The sequence below is a fragment of the Anopheles bellator genome, chromosome 2, assembly GCF_943735745.2.
Source record: "Anopheles bellator chromosome 2, idAnoBellAS_SP24_06.2, whole genome shotgun sequence".
Taxonomy (NCBI): domain Eukaryota; kingdom Metazoa; phylum Arthropoda; class Insecta; order Diptera; family Culicidae; genus Anopheles; species Anopheles bellator.
Genome location: NC_071286.1, coordinates 68,577,360 through 68,592,035, shown reverse-complemented (window position 1 = coordinate 68,592,035; position 14,676 = coordinate 68,577,360). Strand labels below are relative to the sequence as shown.

The 14,676-nt window shown below is 50.7% G+C and overlaps 1 protein-coding gene across 1 annotated transcript; it reads left to right on the top strand.

The window, feature by feature from the left end:
- Positions 1-1,632: 1,632 nt before the first annotated feature.
- LOC131207934 (ABC transporter G family member 2-like) lies at positions 1,633-14,608 on the top strand. Its single transcript, XM_058200570.1, has 12 exons — positions 1,633-1,912; positions 7,521-7,635; positions 8,982-9,171; positions 9,243-9,627; positions 9,916-10,449; positions 10,526-10,782; positions 10,846-11,184; positions 12,473-12,747; positions 12,811-13,388; positions 13,456-13,709; positions 13,776-13,944; positions 14,007-14,608. Exons 1-12 carry the CDS (start codon positions 1,642-1,644, stop codon positions 14,606-14,608), a joined length of 3,969 nt encoding a protein of 1,322 aa, XP_058056553.1. The 5' UTR covers positions 1,633-1,641.
- Positions 14,609-14,676: the final 68 nt, after the last annotated feature.

The window sequence follows — 14,676 nt, the reverse complement described above, 5'->3', positions numbered from 1 at the left end:
AATCGCCATTTTGAAATTTTGCAAACCTCTGAAAGCACTGTGATTTTACAAAAACAAGTCCCGACAAGCATTTGGTGCGATTTCGAAGCAGTTTTCTTCAAGAGGTAGGAGAAAGATAATAATCCCCGTAATAACGTAATTTTCAGGCACAAAAGTTGACATGGTCTAAACCTTTTTAAAATGGGTTGCAAACCGAAAAAATTTGTTTTTTCGACCTGCACTCATTTATCTGATGTCGAAACAAGGTAATGATGAATGAACAGCAAAACTGGTAAGTCCAAATCGGCAGGTAGAGACATTTTTTTAACCGTCCGATTCGCAATTTATAGACCTATATAGATATGACCAAGTTTGAGCCGTGGATCCGTGATCCACCTTTGATAACAAGTCATGAAGCATTACAGTCATGACCCTGTAATGCAAGAAAACTGTAAACAAAACTGTTCATATTCGACCAAACTTGGCTCTTTGTAATTCACATCTCTCTTTATTTCGTTTCTCACACAAAATGTGATAAAGATTCTTTGCTATCCATTTTTTGTACCAGAGACTGATCACTCAAAAAAGCCGAACTTTTTGAACACACCACGTATTGCATTGTTGCACTTTGAGCCTTCATGCACACCACTAAATCCAGTGAGTTCCGCGAGAGAGTCAGGTTCGAAAATGGAAAGTCAGCATCGAAAGTCAGTTAGTCGGCGGTTACAGATACAAATTTACAGAGAAAGATTTGAGTTGATTCGAAAAAAACAATTCAAGCGAACGGGTTGCGTTTCGTTCGGTCTCCGATTTGCGTGCTGTTGCGAATGTTTTCTACGACATGGCTTAAATCGTATGACTGATTTTCACGCAAGTCGACAATAACGGATTCAGGATTTTCGGTTCGGTTTGTGGTTTGTGCCGCGTTATAGAATTCGTAGTCGACACCGGATCCGTTAGCCCGTTCAAAGAGGCCCCAAATCAAGTGTCTTGTGATTGGAGTAGTTCTATGTTCCCGTGTTTAAGCAGTGCAGTAATAAAAGAGTTTAACGCAAAACCCAAGGACGGGGTGCGACAGTGTTCGAGCCGGTTGCGGTGAAAGGGTTCCTTTCGCGCTGAGCCATTGCGAATTGCGCGGTCACCGCACATCGCGTTTGGCCTGTGTCCTATTTCTGGGGCAGCGAAGGTGTGCTCCGTAGCAACGGCCGCCAAGCCACAGAAACCAACACCACCTAGCGTCGAAGTGCCCTATCGTCCGAAACAAGTTGATAAGATTATGTTCTTGGTGGTCGGTTTCCGTAGCCGTCCCCAAAACCGGGGATAAACAAGTGTAATCAAGTTGTTGGAGGCGACGCTCAGGCGATTCTGGTACATCCGCGGTCGGCTGGCCAGCAGAGATAATGTGCCGTGCAGACGGTGGGCCTTGTTTCTGCCTGGCGTTAGGTGGGGCTTATTTTTAGCCCAATATTTCTGTGCCGAGTTTCTGCAAATGGTTCACCGATCGCCACCGACACGCCACCGTTTGACAGGACGCTTGGTGGTTCGTACCGGGCCAAACCGGTAGACCGTGAACCGGGTTGGTAATCGCTAGATAGATAGATACTGTTAAGATATTGCGACTGCGAGGCGGGCACCATGAGCGGATCGGAGGAGTCGTTTGAGATGAACAGCACGCCACCGGATCTGCGGGCCACCGGATCTTCGGCAGAGAAGCTGACGATGGCCGAAGGGATCGCCAACAGTGCGCTGGACAGCCAGCGGCTCGCGAAAGTGAAACTAAAACACCTCCACATCCCAGAACCGCTGCCCTTGGTGGCCACCAACGGTGAAGGATCTACGGCCAGTTCGCTGGTGGCGGCGCGAATTTTCAAACCGGTCACGCTCGGCTTCAAAAACCTGTCGTTCTCGGTCCGCAATGGAATATTTAAGAAAGGTAAGTAGCACTTTGGTCTCATCGATTAAGGCGGGTGCCAATATCGGTTTATATGTCGAGGATCAACCCGACTCGTGAGAAGTGACCCTGCCATCTGATGATCAAAAGTTGTGGCTACGGAGCGATTGATTTTAAGATCGTCGGACGAATAGCCCTCCGTTTCGTCTCCCCTGGGAATAAAGATTTGCTTGACGTCCAGAACAGGTTTTCGCACCACGACGAGTATGCAAACACAGCGCGTGTCTAATTCTTTTTCTTCGCAATACCTACTGGCTGACTGATGATTGGTACTCGATGCTTAAACCGCATTTGAAACGGGTCTTCGCGGGTCGTTGCGTTGTGATCATTCATTCTGGCTTGTTGGACACCATCTTTACAAGTTGTTTTATTGCACACCCAAAAGTGCCAGTAATAAATATCAAAAGCAGAGCAATTAAATTAAACTGTTTGGCGCATCCATTTGAGGTATGTTGAGGTGTATGTGTTTAATTGGCCAACATTCGGCATTAAGCAGTAAATGGCTTAAAAAGTACAAAATGGAGCAAAGCGGCCGACAAGAAAATAATTATCAACCGACATGTTTTCCCCCCGAACGGTTTCTTGATTCCACAGCCTGCGCTTAATTTGTTAGCAGGGAATGACTTTGACACAATTTGGCAACCCCGTTACACACGCGGCACGATACGCTGGCAAAAAGCCGAGCGAGGATCGCAAGGCGATCAAGATACTACCAGATCTCGGTTTATGAGCCGCGTCGATCCGATCGAAGGTGGTCGTGTTAATAGATGCTAATTGTCGTTCGAACACTGTTCAGCCTCAAATCATCATCTTGACACTATAGCACCTTTTCCTAGGCGCCACAAAGGCAAACGAGCGGAACCTAGTGGAGCCGGCCCAAAATTAGGGCCAACCCCGAACGGAACAAGGCATGAGAATCTCGATTACGGGTCATCGGCACGAAAATCGGCAATGGGAAGCTGTTAAACGTCTTTCGGCGGCTCAATTCATCCTCCCAAAATGTCATGTCAAGTGGTTTGGTCGTTCCTTCTTTCGCTGTCATTTTCGTCTTTGTGCGTTTGGTAAACAAATTTGGCGCAAAAAAGACGCGTCTGGTCCGGGGACGACATTCTTCTTGCTCGCACAACCCACGGGCTTCTTCCGCGTCCGTTGACTGTTCTTAAATCATAACTCGCTTTCGCTTGTGGTGCTCCGAACCAAAACCAGTGCTCGAAATAGCTCACAGTACAAGAAAAGATCGTCGCTCGTTCGTGTTGAACCCCAAACAAACGGATTGTGTACGTTCGATAAATGAGTAGAAATCAAGAGTGAATCATTCATATTTCTCAGCCGACGCTTTATGTCTCATACCCCCCAGCTCTTATGTTCCGGCGTGGGGGGCTCATGGGGGTGAAAAGATGAAAGTTTGCCTTCTTCCGTCGCCATCCGGCTCTTCATGATCGACGATCGCGCCTCGTGAAGCGACTCGTGGTGGAGATCGAGGTTTTTCGAGCATAGTTTTTCGGGTTTTAAAATTCATGAGACACAACGCGAGGGCCTTTTTCTTTGTTGGCGCTTCGTCTGCCCACGAGCAAAACCTTTTCCTTGACTTCTTCAACCGAGAAGCGATCCGCGGTAAACGGTCGCACACTATCGTGTAGCGCCAGCCTCACGCACCAAACCGTTCGGCAGAGAGAGATTGGTCTTCTGGGTTTAATTCAATCATGGAAACGCACCCACCGCATTTCGTTCGATGTGGTTGCCATCTTGCGATGGTCCGACAACTCCCCGCACCAGTTCCTGATTCCAAGTTCTTCGTGCCCGCCCCCTTTCGGTTATGTCATCCGATCGGGCGCCGAAGTCACGACGATCGCCAAAACGTGGTTGTATCGTTTCGGCGCGCGTCGATCGGCAAACAGGAAGCACGCACGCACGCACACACCCGAAGCCATTTTTTGCAAGAGTTGAACGAACTTCAGATAACCTTCGCGCGCGCCGATTGGGAGATTATTTTGGGCCGCGCGACGATCGCGCGAGACACCGCGTGGTCGCCATGCGTATTGTTGGCACGCGCTGATCCTGAGCCAGTGCCGCATTTGTTTACCCTTTTTGGCCCCTTTTTTTCGCTTTCCAAATGTCAGTGAAACGTGGAAGGGTTGAAGTGGTGCACCCGCTCTGTCGAGGTCAGCGAAGCGCATACGGTTGATGGTGCGCCCGGAAACCGGTTCTATCCGGAAGCAGTGAGTGAAACAAAGTGTGACCCTCGCGCAGCTGATGGCCTGGGTCTGGGTGCGGCTCGGAACTGCAACTAACACCAGAGCCACCCGCGGCCCATCACCACGACACACGTCTACGGTGCGCATCGCAACTAGAAGTGCGTTAGATCGATGGATAGCCAGATCGTGCAAAAAATGGCAATGGGCGTCCCAGACACGAGGGGGTTGCGCCATCCTCACGAACACCACCCTCTGTTGGGTTTTTGATTAACTCCCACACCGAACTGGAATCGATCCGGTGATCAGAAGGTTTGTAGGCGAGATCAGTATTGTGCGAATATCTTCGAGGACGTGCTGGCATCGCCAAATTGGTAGGACTTGAGATTAGGCTCAATGGCCATGACGACGCGGTACGTGCGCATGTAGACATTTCGGATCGTTCCTTCTAGTCCCCGACTGACCCCGTTCCGTGAGCGGCGTGCAATCGTCTCAGTGCCCAAGACAAAGCGCAATGTCCACGGGAGTGTGCGTGTTTTGCTGTAATCGCTTGGCCGTGGTCCGCTTGTGTCATGGTGTCAGTCATTTACTCTGAAATGTTTGGTTTAGTTTGTTTGCCCTTTTTTTTGCGCTGGCCTCTGGCCACTTTATCAATCCCGACGACGTCGAGTGGCGTCAGATTGCGCGACGGCGACGGCCACGCCGTTCCGCAAATCCTCGTCGTTAGCGCCCAGCGGGCTTGCCAGATGATTTGATAATTTAAACCGCCATCGGGGCCGACGATTGTTTCACGCAGCTTTCCGCTTCTTCCCAGTGCCGTTTTTAGTAATCGGTGTCCTTCCGAAAATCTGCTCGAAAATCGATAATCAATCAGCGAAACCGCCTGACTAACGACTGAACAATACCGATCCGATTAGAGGGGGTTACTTTGTGGATTACGAAACGGCTCGAATAATGCCCGAAAAGTATGTGCGATGCAACTTCGGCACTACGGCAAGTAAAAGAAGAGGACCGGGTTGGCTTGGCGTGACGCTTGAGCAAATTGCGGCGGCTTGCGCATACCCTTGAGTGAAATGTGCGATTCGCCTCGAGAAGGATTGCGTCGCAGGGCGTTGTTGTGGTGCGCAATGCAGCTGCAGTGTCGGTGGATGCATTTTATTAAAATGCAAAATATTTTCATTCGAGGCGAGAGTAAGAGCATGCGCGCTCGACGTTGCGCTTGCTCGTCGCGATTACCGGGCTGCTGGCTGTCTAGCGGTTTTGATTGAGGCCAATAGAGGACATTGAGAATGCGGCGTTCGCTGAAGAAATGGAAAGAAATTTCACCCGATTTTGAAGGTTCGAAATCCATGCTCATTTGTGAGTCATTTATCTGGTGAATCAGCCGAAGGCGTGAAGCCTCCGCCTTCATTTAATCTACAAAGATCGATCAGTCTAGACGTAGAAGTGCGCATTCAGCTAGTTGTTCAAGTGATTCACCAACAGTGACTCACCTACAGCATAAAATGTTGATTCGATATCTATTATGCACCCCCCAAAAACACATAGCTGTGACTCATTCCAATGGTGGTCTCCGAAATGCGTTCAAGTACCGTGTTACTGATAAGTAGCAACAATTGGACGCCGCCAACAATCTCACCCAAAAACCTGGCCGGTCGTCAAACCACCGTTTTGCGTTCTGCGTCATCGCAAACAGCGTAACATTAACCGGCTTGTGTGAGGTTAGGAATTGCTTCCACCGGGTCGAACGGGTGATTGAAATGTGGTTCAAGACCGTTCTTCTGCTAGGTGACAGTGATCTTCCCCGAGGGCCAGCAGCCAGTGGACCGCAGCAAGTGGTTCATTGATGCCGCCGGGAAGATTCCGGCTTCGATTAAGTCTAATGTACGCGAATACATTTGACTTGCGATGTCGCCCGTGAGAGCTCCCGTGGCGCGCATGTGGGTCACGTTCCCATGCTCGATTTATGATAATCTTGGCTACGAGTAAATTAACATTGACCGCCTCGGGGAAGGACACACGCGACGCCGCGCCCACAGGCGAAGGTGCATTTTCCGCTAGCTTTGGCGGGTCGATGGTTCGATTGTGCTAATTGAGCTTAATTGGCGGGGATGTTCGCCGAGGATCGCGAAATTAGCTGTGCGAATGTGCGTTTGCTGTGCAAATGATGATGGGTTATGATTCGGACGTGCTGGTGGCTGCCGTAGAAATTAGCTAAAAAATGACAGAATGATCGCAAAACGAACGGGTCTCAAGAAGGATCGTACAAGGCGAGTATCTAACGATCGGATCCCTTCTGGGAAGTCAACCCGGCACACCGTTTGAGCCTCACAGATGATTACTTCAGGTTGAGGCAGAACCGGTTTTAACGTGCACGATGCCCCCAGAACTCGGCTGATTGTCAGAGGTATAAGGGGATTAACACGTCGATTGAAGGCGGCACACCTTTCCACTGTGGGACCACGCGATTGCTTCCTTCAAAAGTCTGCTGGAGAGAGAGCGATCTGAAAAGACTGACCAGAACCGAGATCTCTCAAATGTGATCGCCCAGAGGAGACGATCGCCTTCACAGAAAGCAGCTGATCTGCGATGGAGTGCAACTCTCTTGGCTCTCCGGGGCACCTTGGTGCGGAAGGTGGCCTAGTTAATGCCATAGGCCTTTATTGGCCACACGCTGCGTGTTGGCAGACCGTGAACCGGTTCTTCTCTTGGTTCGTGAACCGACGTGTCGCGCATCCTTCGCGTAGCAGACTCGAATATCGCGTTAATGGAGATACATTGTGTTGGCCTTTGAAAGGACATGGCCGTCTGCGAGAGATTGACCATCAAATCTCGCGCTGCGAGAGAGTGCCATTTCTGTGAATATCGTTCACTCAAGCAAGGACAATAGTTATTCGCCAATTTAATAACGAGTCGTTGTGATTAGAACAACTTTGTTGAATAAATAAACAAGATTCATCAACAGAACACTGATTTCATAATACTGCCGTGAGAATGCTTCGCACACCACTACCATTGAAAAATAGCACCATCTACAAACAGCAGGGCTCGTAAAGCGTAGTGCAGAGTGCAGGTTAAAGTCTCGAGGTCAACCAATAAATTTGCACAAACTTATCCGCCTTGTGTCTGTTTTCTTGTCTAGCTTTTTATTTTATTCTTTCAACTTCCACTTCGACCTCCATCAAACAAGTATTGCCTGAAAGGCCCTGTGTTTCCCTATTGTTTGTATATAAGTTAGTCATCGCACGGTCGGTGGCGGTAATATTCAAGGTTAAACGCTGTCTGCAATGAGCAATTCCTTGGACACCACCTGCCAACCGGCCTGGCTAACTCCATCGGGCTGTGTTCGCCATGAGAATCCAAAATCGCTGATCGTTTCCTTATCTTTATTTTCGCAGGTCGAGACATACTCAAAGATATCAGCGGAGAGTTCCGGGCCGGCGAACTGACAGCCATCATGGGGCCGTCTGGCGCGGGCAAAAGTACATTGCTGGATATTTTGGCGGGTTTCACGTAAGTGTAACACAACTGTCCCCGCAAGGCTTATCAATAGCGAGCCCTATTCGAACACATCCCCTGCTTCCTGGTGTGGTAAAGCAATAAAAACCCACCGGCGCCGTTGTGAAAAAGGTCAGCCAAAGGGTTGTACTTCCCAGAGCCATTATTAGTTTCATTCATCTGAGCGAGAAGCTACAATCAGAGGTTGAGAAATGATCGGTAGGTGATTAATACGTGGCCCTACCCCTTCGGAGCTACGATGCGCTATGACTTTGTAGCAGGGAACTTTTGCGGAGTGGTTCAATGTCGCAGTAAGTCACTGGACAACACATCCCCTGGTTACTTTGGCGGAACACAAAGGCAGCTTGGAAACAAACAACCACTCGCAGTTCAAGAACGCTCACGCTCCCAGGATTGACCGTTTAATCCGCGAAACAAGCCCCAGCCGAGCCATTAACGGTGATGGGTGAGCCAAAGCTGATTGACACTTGAACGGCTAATCACCTGGCGGAACAGGCTCACGAGGCTCGGGGATAGGGCAATCTTTGGAATGTGAAGCCTTCTTCTGCAACTAGCAACCGTGTCTGGTTTTCCTAGAATCCTATGACATGTCTTAATTGTCGCTAAGCATACGTCATAAACACAACTCCCCGCTTTCTGCTGCATGAGAAATTAAACCAAACGGTCGCAGAGACTCCGCGTTTCTTATGAGTCAGCAACAGGGTGATCGCAGCTTGCACTTTGGACCGCCAGAGAAACACACAGAGCTACAACAAACCCCCTCGCCAGTTCCGTGGCCACCGATACCCCTAGTCCTCTATCCGCTCATTTTCTTTGTGTGCCGCTTCCAGCGTCGGTGCACGCGCACTCGAGGCCACATCACGGCGGTGCAGATGTACCGGCCGCCGGTGGCTTCTGGGTACAAGTGAGTGCCCCGGTTGCACGAGGCTGCGCGAACATTGGCCCCTCCGCGCATCGGTACGATCACATCAGCTGTCCATTTCGAAGTACGAGTTCGAGTTCCGCATATCAGGTTTACAAAAACACACTAGAGATGAGTTCCCTTTTCATGGTGTGCGTTTCTTCCCGAGATTGGGTTTTCCTTCTTTTTTTGGGCCATTTCTGTGCCTCACGAATGAATTCCTACGTTGTTCCTGGATGATTCGAATGAACGAAAGCAAATCTCTGACCGCGAACGAAATGACTCCCCGTGGATCAAACAGCCGCGCCTCGGAAAGGGTTGTTATCGGGGATGGTGCTTATCGGAAAATAGTTTCACCATCAGGGGAGGAATCCGACCTTGCTGGCTCTAGCGTTGTTACGTATGGTTGCTTTATGATCCGCTTTGTTTCGCACCACAGGGAAGATGGATTCACAGGCGAGATACTCGTCAACAAACAGGCCCGGGATCTGAAGCGCTTCCGTCGGATGTCCGCGTACATTATGCAGGATCACGATCTGCAGCCCCACCTGACGGTCCTGGAGGCGATGCACTTCTCCGCCAATCTCAAGATCGGAGCCGAACTCAGTCCAGTGAGCAAGAAAATACGGGTAAGCATTACGTGCTTTAGTTTACAAGAAATTATGCTCACGTTCATCCCCCCCTTCCCGTGCTCCAACAGATGAATGAAATACTCCGCGCCATAGGGCTGTACGAGTCGAAAAAGACCCGCACGGGAAAGCTTTCCGGTGGGCAGAAGAAGCGACTCGCGATCGCACTCGAGATCGTCAACAATCCACCGGTGATGTTCTTCGACGAGCCCACGAGCGGCCTGGACAGTTCCACGTCGACGCAGTGCGTGGCACTGCTCAAGCAGTTGGCCCGCGAGGGTCGCACTATCATCTGCACCATCCATCAACCGTCGGCCCTGGTTTTCAACATGTTCGACCATCTGTACGCAGTGGCGGAAGGCGAATGCATTTACACCGGTGGCACCGGCCACATCGTTTCCTTCCTGAAGGAGCTGGACATCGTTTGCCCGGAGCATTACAATCCGTCTGATTACCGTAAGTGCCTGGCCAAACATGGCCAAACAGAACCCCTCCAAAATGTTGAGCAAAACTTTGATTCAGCAAAACTCCGATCACATTTGTGTCACAAAGTGTTGGCGCAATTTCGAATGTTGCAAATTTGATTCGGTAATTTCGTTTTCAAACGGTGCAAAACGATAAAAATTCGCGGCCGTAATTGCCTGTAACTATGCAACCAGTACGCAACTTCCCGGATAGCTTCTTTTTGCTGACACATAGATGGCGCTGTCGACCGACCGTTTGAAATTATTTTCTCCTTTTCAGTGCTGGAAATCGCCACCAACGACTATGGACGGTTGAACGATAATCTTGTCGAGAAGATGATGAACGGCCAGAGCAACTTCTATCGCAACCCGGAGCAGCCTTTCCCACCGTCGTTGTTGCCGATCAAGGAGTCTCCCGGTACCACGGACGGGCCGATGGTGCTGCTGGAGGTGCCAATGTTTCCCGATCGAGACACGGCCCCGCAGCCGGTCTCACCGGTGCTAGATAAGCCAAAGAAAATTGCCAAGAAGCTATCGCTCAACCCGGAGAAATGGTGTGGCCGAGACGAGGTGTACACGACCAGCTTCTGTCGGCAGTTCTCGTTGCTCCTGTTCCGCACGTTTCTGATACTGAGCCGCGATCGGTCGCTGATGACGATGCGCTTTCTGATACACTGCCTCATCGCTCCACTGATCGGTCTGCTGTACTTTGGGATCGGCAATCAGGCGTCGCATATCTTCAACAATTACAACTACGTTTTCTTCTCCATCATGTTTCTTATGTTTACCGCATTTAGCTCAATGACCATGGCGTGTAAGTAACCTCGAGCGATACGTTTGCCACAGTGCCTGGTGGTGGTAATAATATTCTAACCCATCTTTTCCGACAGTTCCACTCGAGCTTCCGATCATCACAAGGGAACACTTCAATCGATGGTACTCGCTGAGAGCGTACTACATCGCCATGACGGTGGCGGACATTCCGATACAGCTGCTCTGCACCGTTACGTACATCGTCATAACTTACTTTATGACCGGTCAGCCGCTGGAAGCCTTCCGGATCGGACTGTTTACGCTGATCTGTCTGATGGTGGCGTGGGTTGCACAAGGACTCGGTCTGCTCGTCGCCTCACTGTTCGACGTGAAGGTACGCCGATAAATTTGTAGTACCACGGCATCCCCACACCAACGTCAATTTGTTTCTCCCCAGAACGGTGCGATCTTTGGGCCGTTCTTCATCTGCCCGTTCCTGATATTCTCCGGCTTCTTCATCCACCTGACCGACGCCCACCCGGTGATGCAATGGCTGTTCCACATCTCGTTTCTCAAGTACGCCCTTCAGGGCGCCACACTGGCGATCTTCGGCTACGATCGGCCCCGGATGGATTGCGACGAAACGTACTGTCACTTCGTGTTGCCAAAGAAGTTCCTCAAGGAAGTCGACATGTTGCAGGCGGACTTTGTGCAGGCTGTGATAGCGCTGAGTGTGATCTTTTTCGTCTTCCGCGTAGCGGCATTCTACGTGATGCGGTACCGCATGAAGAACAAAATTTAGGCACGGTCCGCAGCAGCGAGGGTCAGCTAGGCACGCATTCCAGCGCATTCCCCATGCACGGCGCACGGATTGTCGAAAGGTTGAAATTACAAATTTTGCGTAGACTGTGTAGTTTGTGACCAACTAGGTCGGTACTGGCGTGACATGGGGCCAGGCTGTAGCATTTAAGAAGCGTCCCTTTTCCGATTTAGGCTTTCGAAAGCCAAGCATGGTAAGATTCGGCGTTTCAACGCCGCTACCAAAACCCCATCTCAAGGGTCGGAAGCAGGGCCGCACTCTGCAGCGTACGGTTTTATAAGAAACCTATCCGTTATCCTGCTTTGTGATATACTTTTGTAAATATGGAAAGCGAGAAAAATAAAGTTCTGTTTTTGTGTAAACTTAAAATGGCGCATTTGGTTGAGCGAAAGAAACAATCGATCAACAACGTTTCCTTTAATGCGATTCTATTCTTCATTTGCATCGCGATCAAATTACATATGATTAGCGGGTTTGGTGGAAAACTCCAAACAACAACTCTGGCGCTGGAGAAGTTCTGGGTTTCCACCACCACTCTACCTGAGTGTGTACGTGCTGATTTTCACACCGCGTACCGCGCTACGAGAGAGGCTGCTCTGGCAATTGACATGAAATTATAGTACATCGTAAAAGGATATCTCGTCTGCTATCGAACATGCAGCTCGCAAACATGATGCCGGGCGCTAGATTGATGCTCTCTCGCCCTCTCGCGTTGCGCGATTGTTATGTCAATCGGACCGGGAGCCGGCGAGCGAACTCACGGGCGTGAGTTGTCGGGTCTGTGAATCACTAGACTCACAATCGAAGTTCACGAGAGGAGTGAGAAAAACGCACTCCGCGATCGTTGTGCCGACGATCGGCGATCGCCATTTCGCGCGCAGTCGCTGCGGTGAGTTGAACGAGTGTAGAGACTTGCGGCGTGATCGTCGCTGCCAGGTACTTAGCTGATCGTCTGGTGGAGACCATGACATTCGCAAGAAATACAGATTTATACGTAAATAGCATAGAGTATAGAACCTTTTAGAGCGGCTGGTGTTAAGTCATAAAACCACCATGCCTCTGTAGGAGATTGTATATTAAAAACAACTGTGTACCGGTGATCCGCCGCCTGGAGGAGAACCTTTCCATCGTTCCATCGCCATCGTCCATTAATTGCAATTTGTATTTGAAGCGTTCAAAACCAGTTTTGTTCGAAGTGCTAAACAAAACCTCCCGAGAATTGCACGTTGCCGTGACCTCTGATCTCGGCGTAAGTTGACGTGTTCCTAGCAACGAAGTGGTCGTAAATCGTGCTCAGGCCGCATCAGGAATGGCCGAGGAGAGCGTGGACGCGGTGGCGCTCAACATAGCCGATCCCATATTGGGCCAGCGGTTAACATTGAGCTTCCGTAACATTTGCTATCGCCGCAAGGATGGCAGACGGTGCAAGGACATTCTCAAGAACGTGTCCGGAACGTTCCAGCCTGGCCGCCTGGTGGCGATCCTTGGACCATCCGGTGCAGGAAAGTCGTCACTGTTGGGCATCATCTCCGGAATGAAGTGAGCAAAACGATCCGTTCGGTTCATGGTCCCAAATATTGACCTTCTTTGGGATACTTTCAGACAATCTGGGGTGATCGGGACGCTCGAAGTGAACGGCACCATCCTCGATCGGAGAAAGTACCGGCAGCAGTGTGTCTACATTCCGCAAGATTTCGACCTGATCGAGCATCTTACCGTGCTGGAAACGATGAGCTTTGCGGCCGACCTGAAAATGCCCTCGCAGGCTCGGTCGGAGATGGTGCGCAAGAAGAAGGTAAACGACATCCTTCGCGTCCTGGGGCTGGACTCGAGCATGCAGACGCTGGTGAGAAGTTTGTCCGGTGGCGAGAAGAAGCGCCTATCGATCGGCATCGAAATGGTGTGCAATCCACCGATCATCCTGCTTGACGAGCCGACGAGCGGATTGGACAGTGTTGCGGCGATGCACCTTCTGCGCTACGTGAAAACGCTGTCCGATGAGGGCCGAACCGTGGCTTGCGTGATCCATCAGCCGTCTTCGAGTCTGTTCGGTCTGTGCGACGATCTGTATCTGCTGTCCAGTGGGAGTTGTATCTACCACGGACCGGTCGACGCAATGGTCAGCACCTTCAGGGAGACAGGCTTCCACTGTCCGAGGTACTACAACCGAGCGGACTTTGGTGAGTAGTGCTGGCCAATGTTTGGGAATGGGACGGAGTTTCTAAACGTTTCTTCGCCGCTGTGCAGCTCTTGAGGTGGCCTCCAAATCTCCCAAGGAGTTGGAATACCTGGCGCTGAGATACAGTAAACAAGTGGCTGCGGCGCGGAAGACATCACGGCAGGAGATCGCTACTGATCAGGATTGCTTGGATTTGGTGGTGCAGAACGTGGACACTGTCAAAGCCCGACCCGTCACGGCGGGGTTACGCTACCAAATTCCGCAGTGGAAGCAGTTCTTCATTCTTCTGCGCCGATCGTTGCGAGTCACTTCGCGTGATTTTGTAAGTTTTTGGAAACAACGATTTGTTGGCCGCCATCTTAACGTATCGTTCGCACTTCTTCAACAGTTTTTCGCCCAACTTCGCGTGATCGCACACGCCGTGGTGGGCTTTCTGCTGGGTGTCGTATTTTACCAGTGCGGAGAGGATGCTTCGCAAGTGATGACGAACGGCGCCAGTTTGTTCTTCTTCCAAATGTTCATCTTCTTCGGCAACGCCATGCCGTGTGTTATCACCTGTAGGTTGTTCGGGGCTTTTTGTGGTCGCTAAGCACTGACGGAACCTCCTCTCTCTTCGCAGTTCCTCTCGAGGCGAAAGTATTCATCCGCGAGCGACTCAACAATTGGTACTCGCTCGAGGCGTACTACCTTTCGAAGATATTCGCCGATCTGCCACTGCAGATCCTCTGCCCGACGCTGTTCCTGTCGATCGCCTACAGCATGACGGGCCAACCGCTCGAGTGGGAACGCTTTGGAATGACCTGGCTTGTGGTCTTGCTGTTGGGGATGTGCGCCCAAGCGATCGGGTTGCTTTCGGGGGCGGCCTTCGACGTCCAGATGGCGACCTTCTTCGTGCCCTGCTTCACCATTCCATCGCTCCTGTTTTCAGGCTTCTTCGTGAAGTCGTTCGAAATGCCCGAATTCCTGCAGCCGGCGGTCTACACTTCCTTCTTCCGGTACAGCTTCCAGGGCTCGCTGCAGGCGATCTACGGGAATAACCGGACCAACTTTCCCTGCTCGGAGATCGTGTGCTACTTCAATCGACCGAGCAAGTTTCTCAAATTCATGGACACCCCGGAGACCGGGTACTGGGACAACGTGTCCGTGCTCGGCGGGTTCATAGTGCTGTTCCAAATCGTTCTCTACATTGTACTGCGCCACCGCTTGAAGATGTACCAATGAGTCCCCACCCGGGTGGGACTGCACCAACAGAAAATGAATAAACCACCGCTCGGGGAAACCCAAACAGA

Excerpts from the sequence above, each read along its gene's own strand:
- LOC131207934 (XM_058200570.1), top strand. The coding sequence starts at position 1,642 with ATGAACAGCACGCCACCGGATCTGCGGGCCACCGGATCTTCGGCAGAG. Across the intron at positions 10,450-10,525 it reads TAGCTCAATGACCATGGCGT|TTCCACTCGAGCTTCCGATC; the intron begins GTAAGTAACCTC and ends CTTTTCCGACAG. Across the intron at positions 13,945-14,006 it reads CATGCCGTGTGTTATCACCT|TTCCTCTCGAGGCGAAAGTA; the intron begins GTAGGTTGTTCG and ends CTCTCTTCGCAG.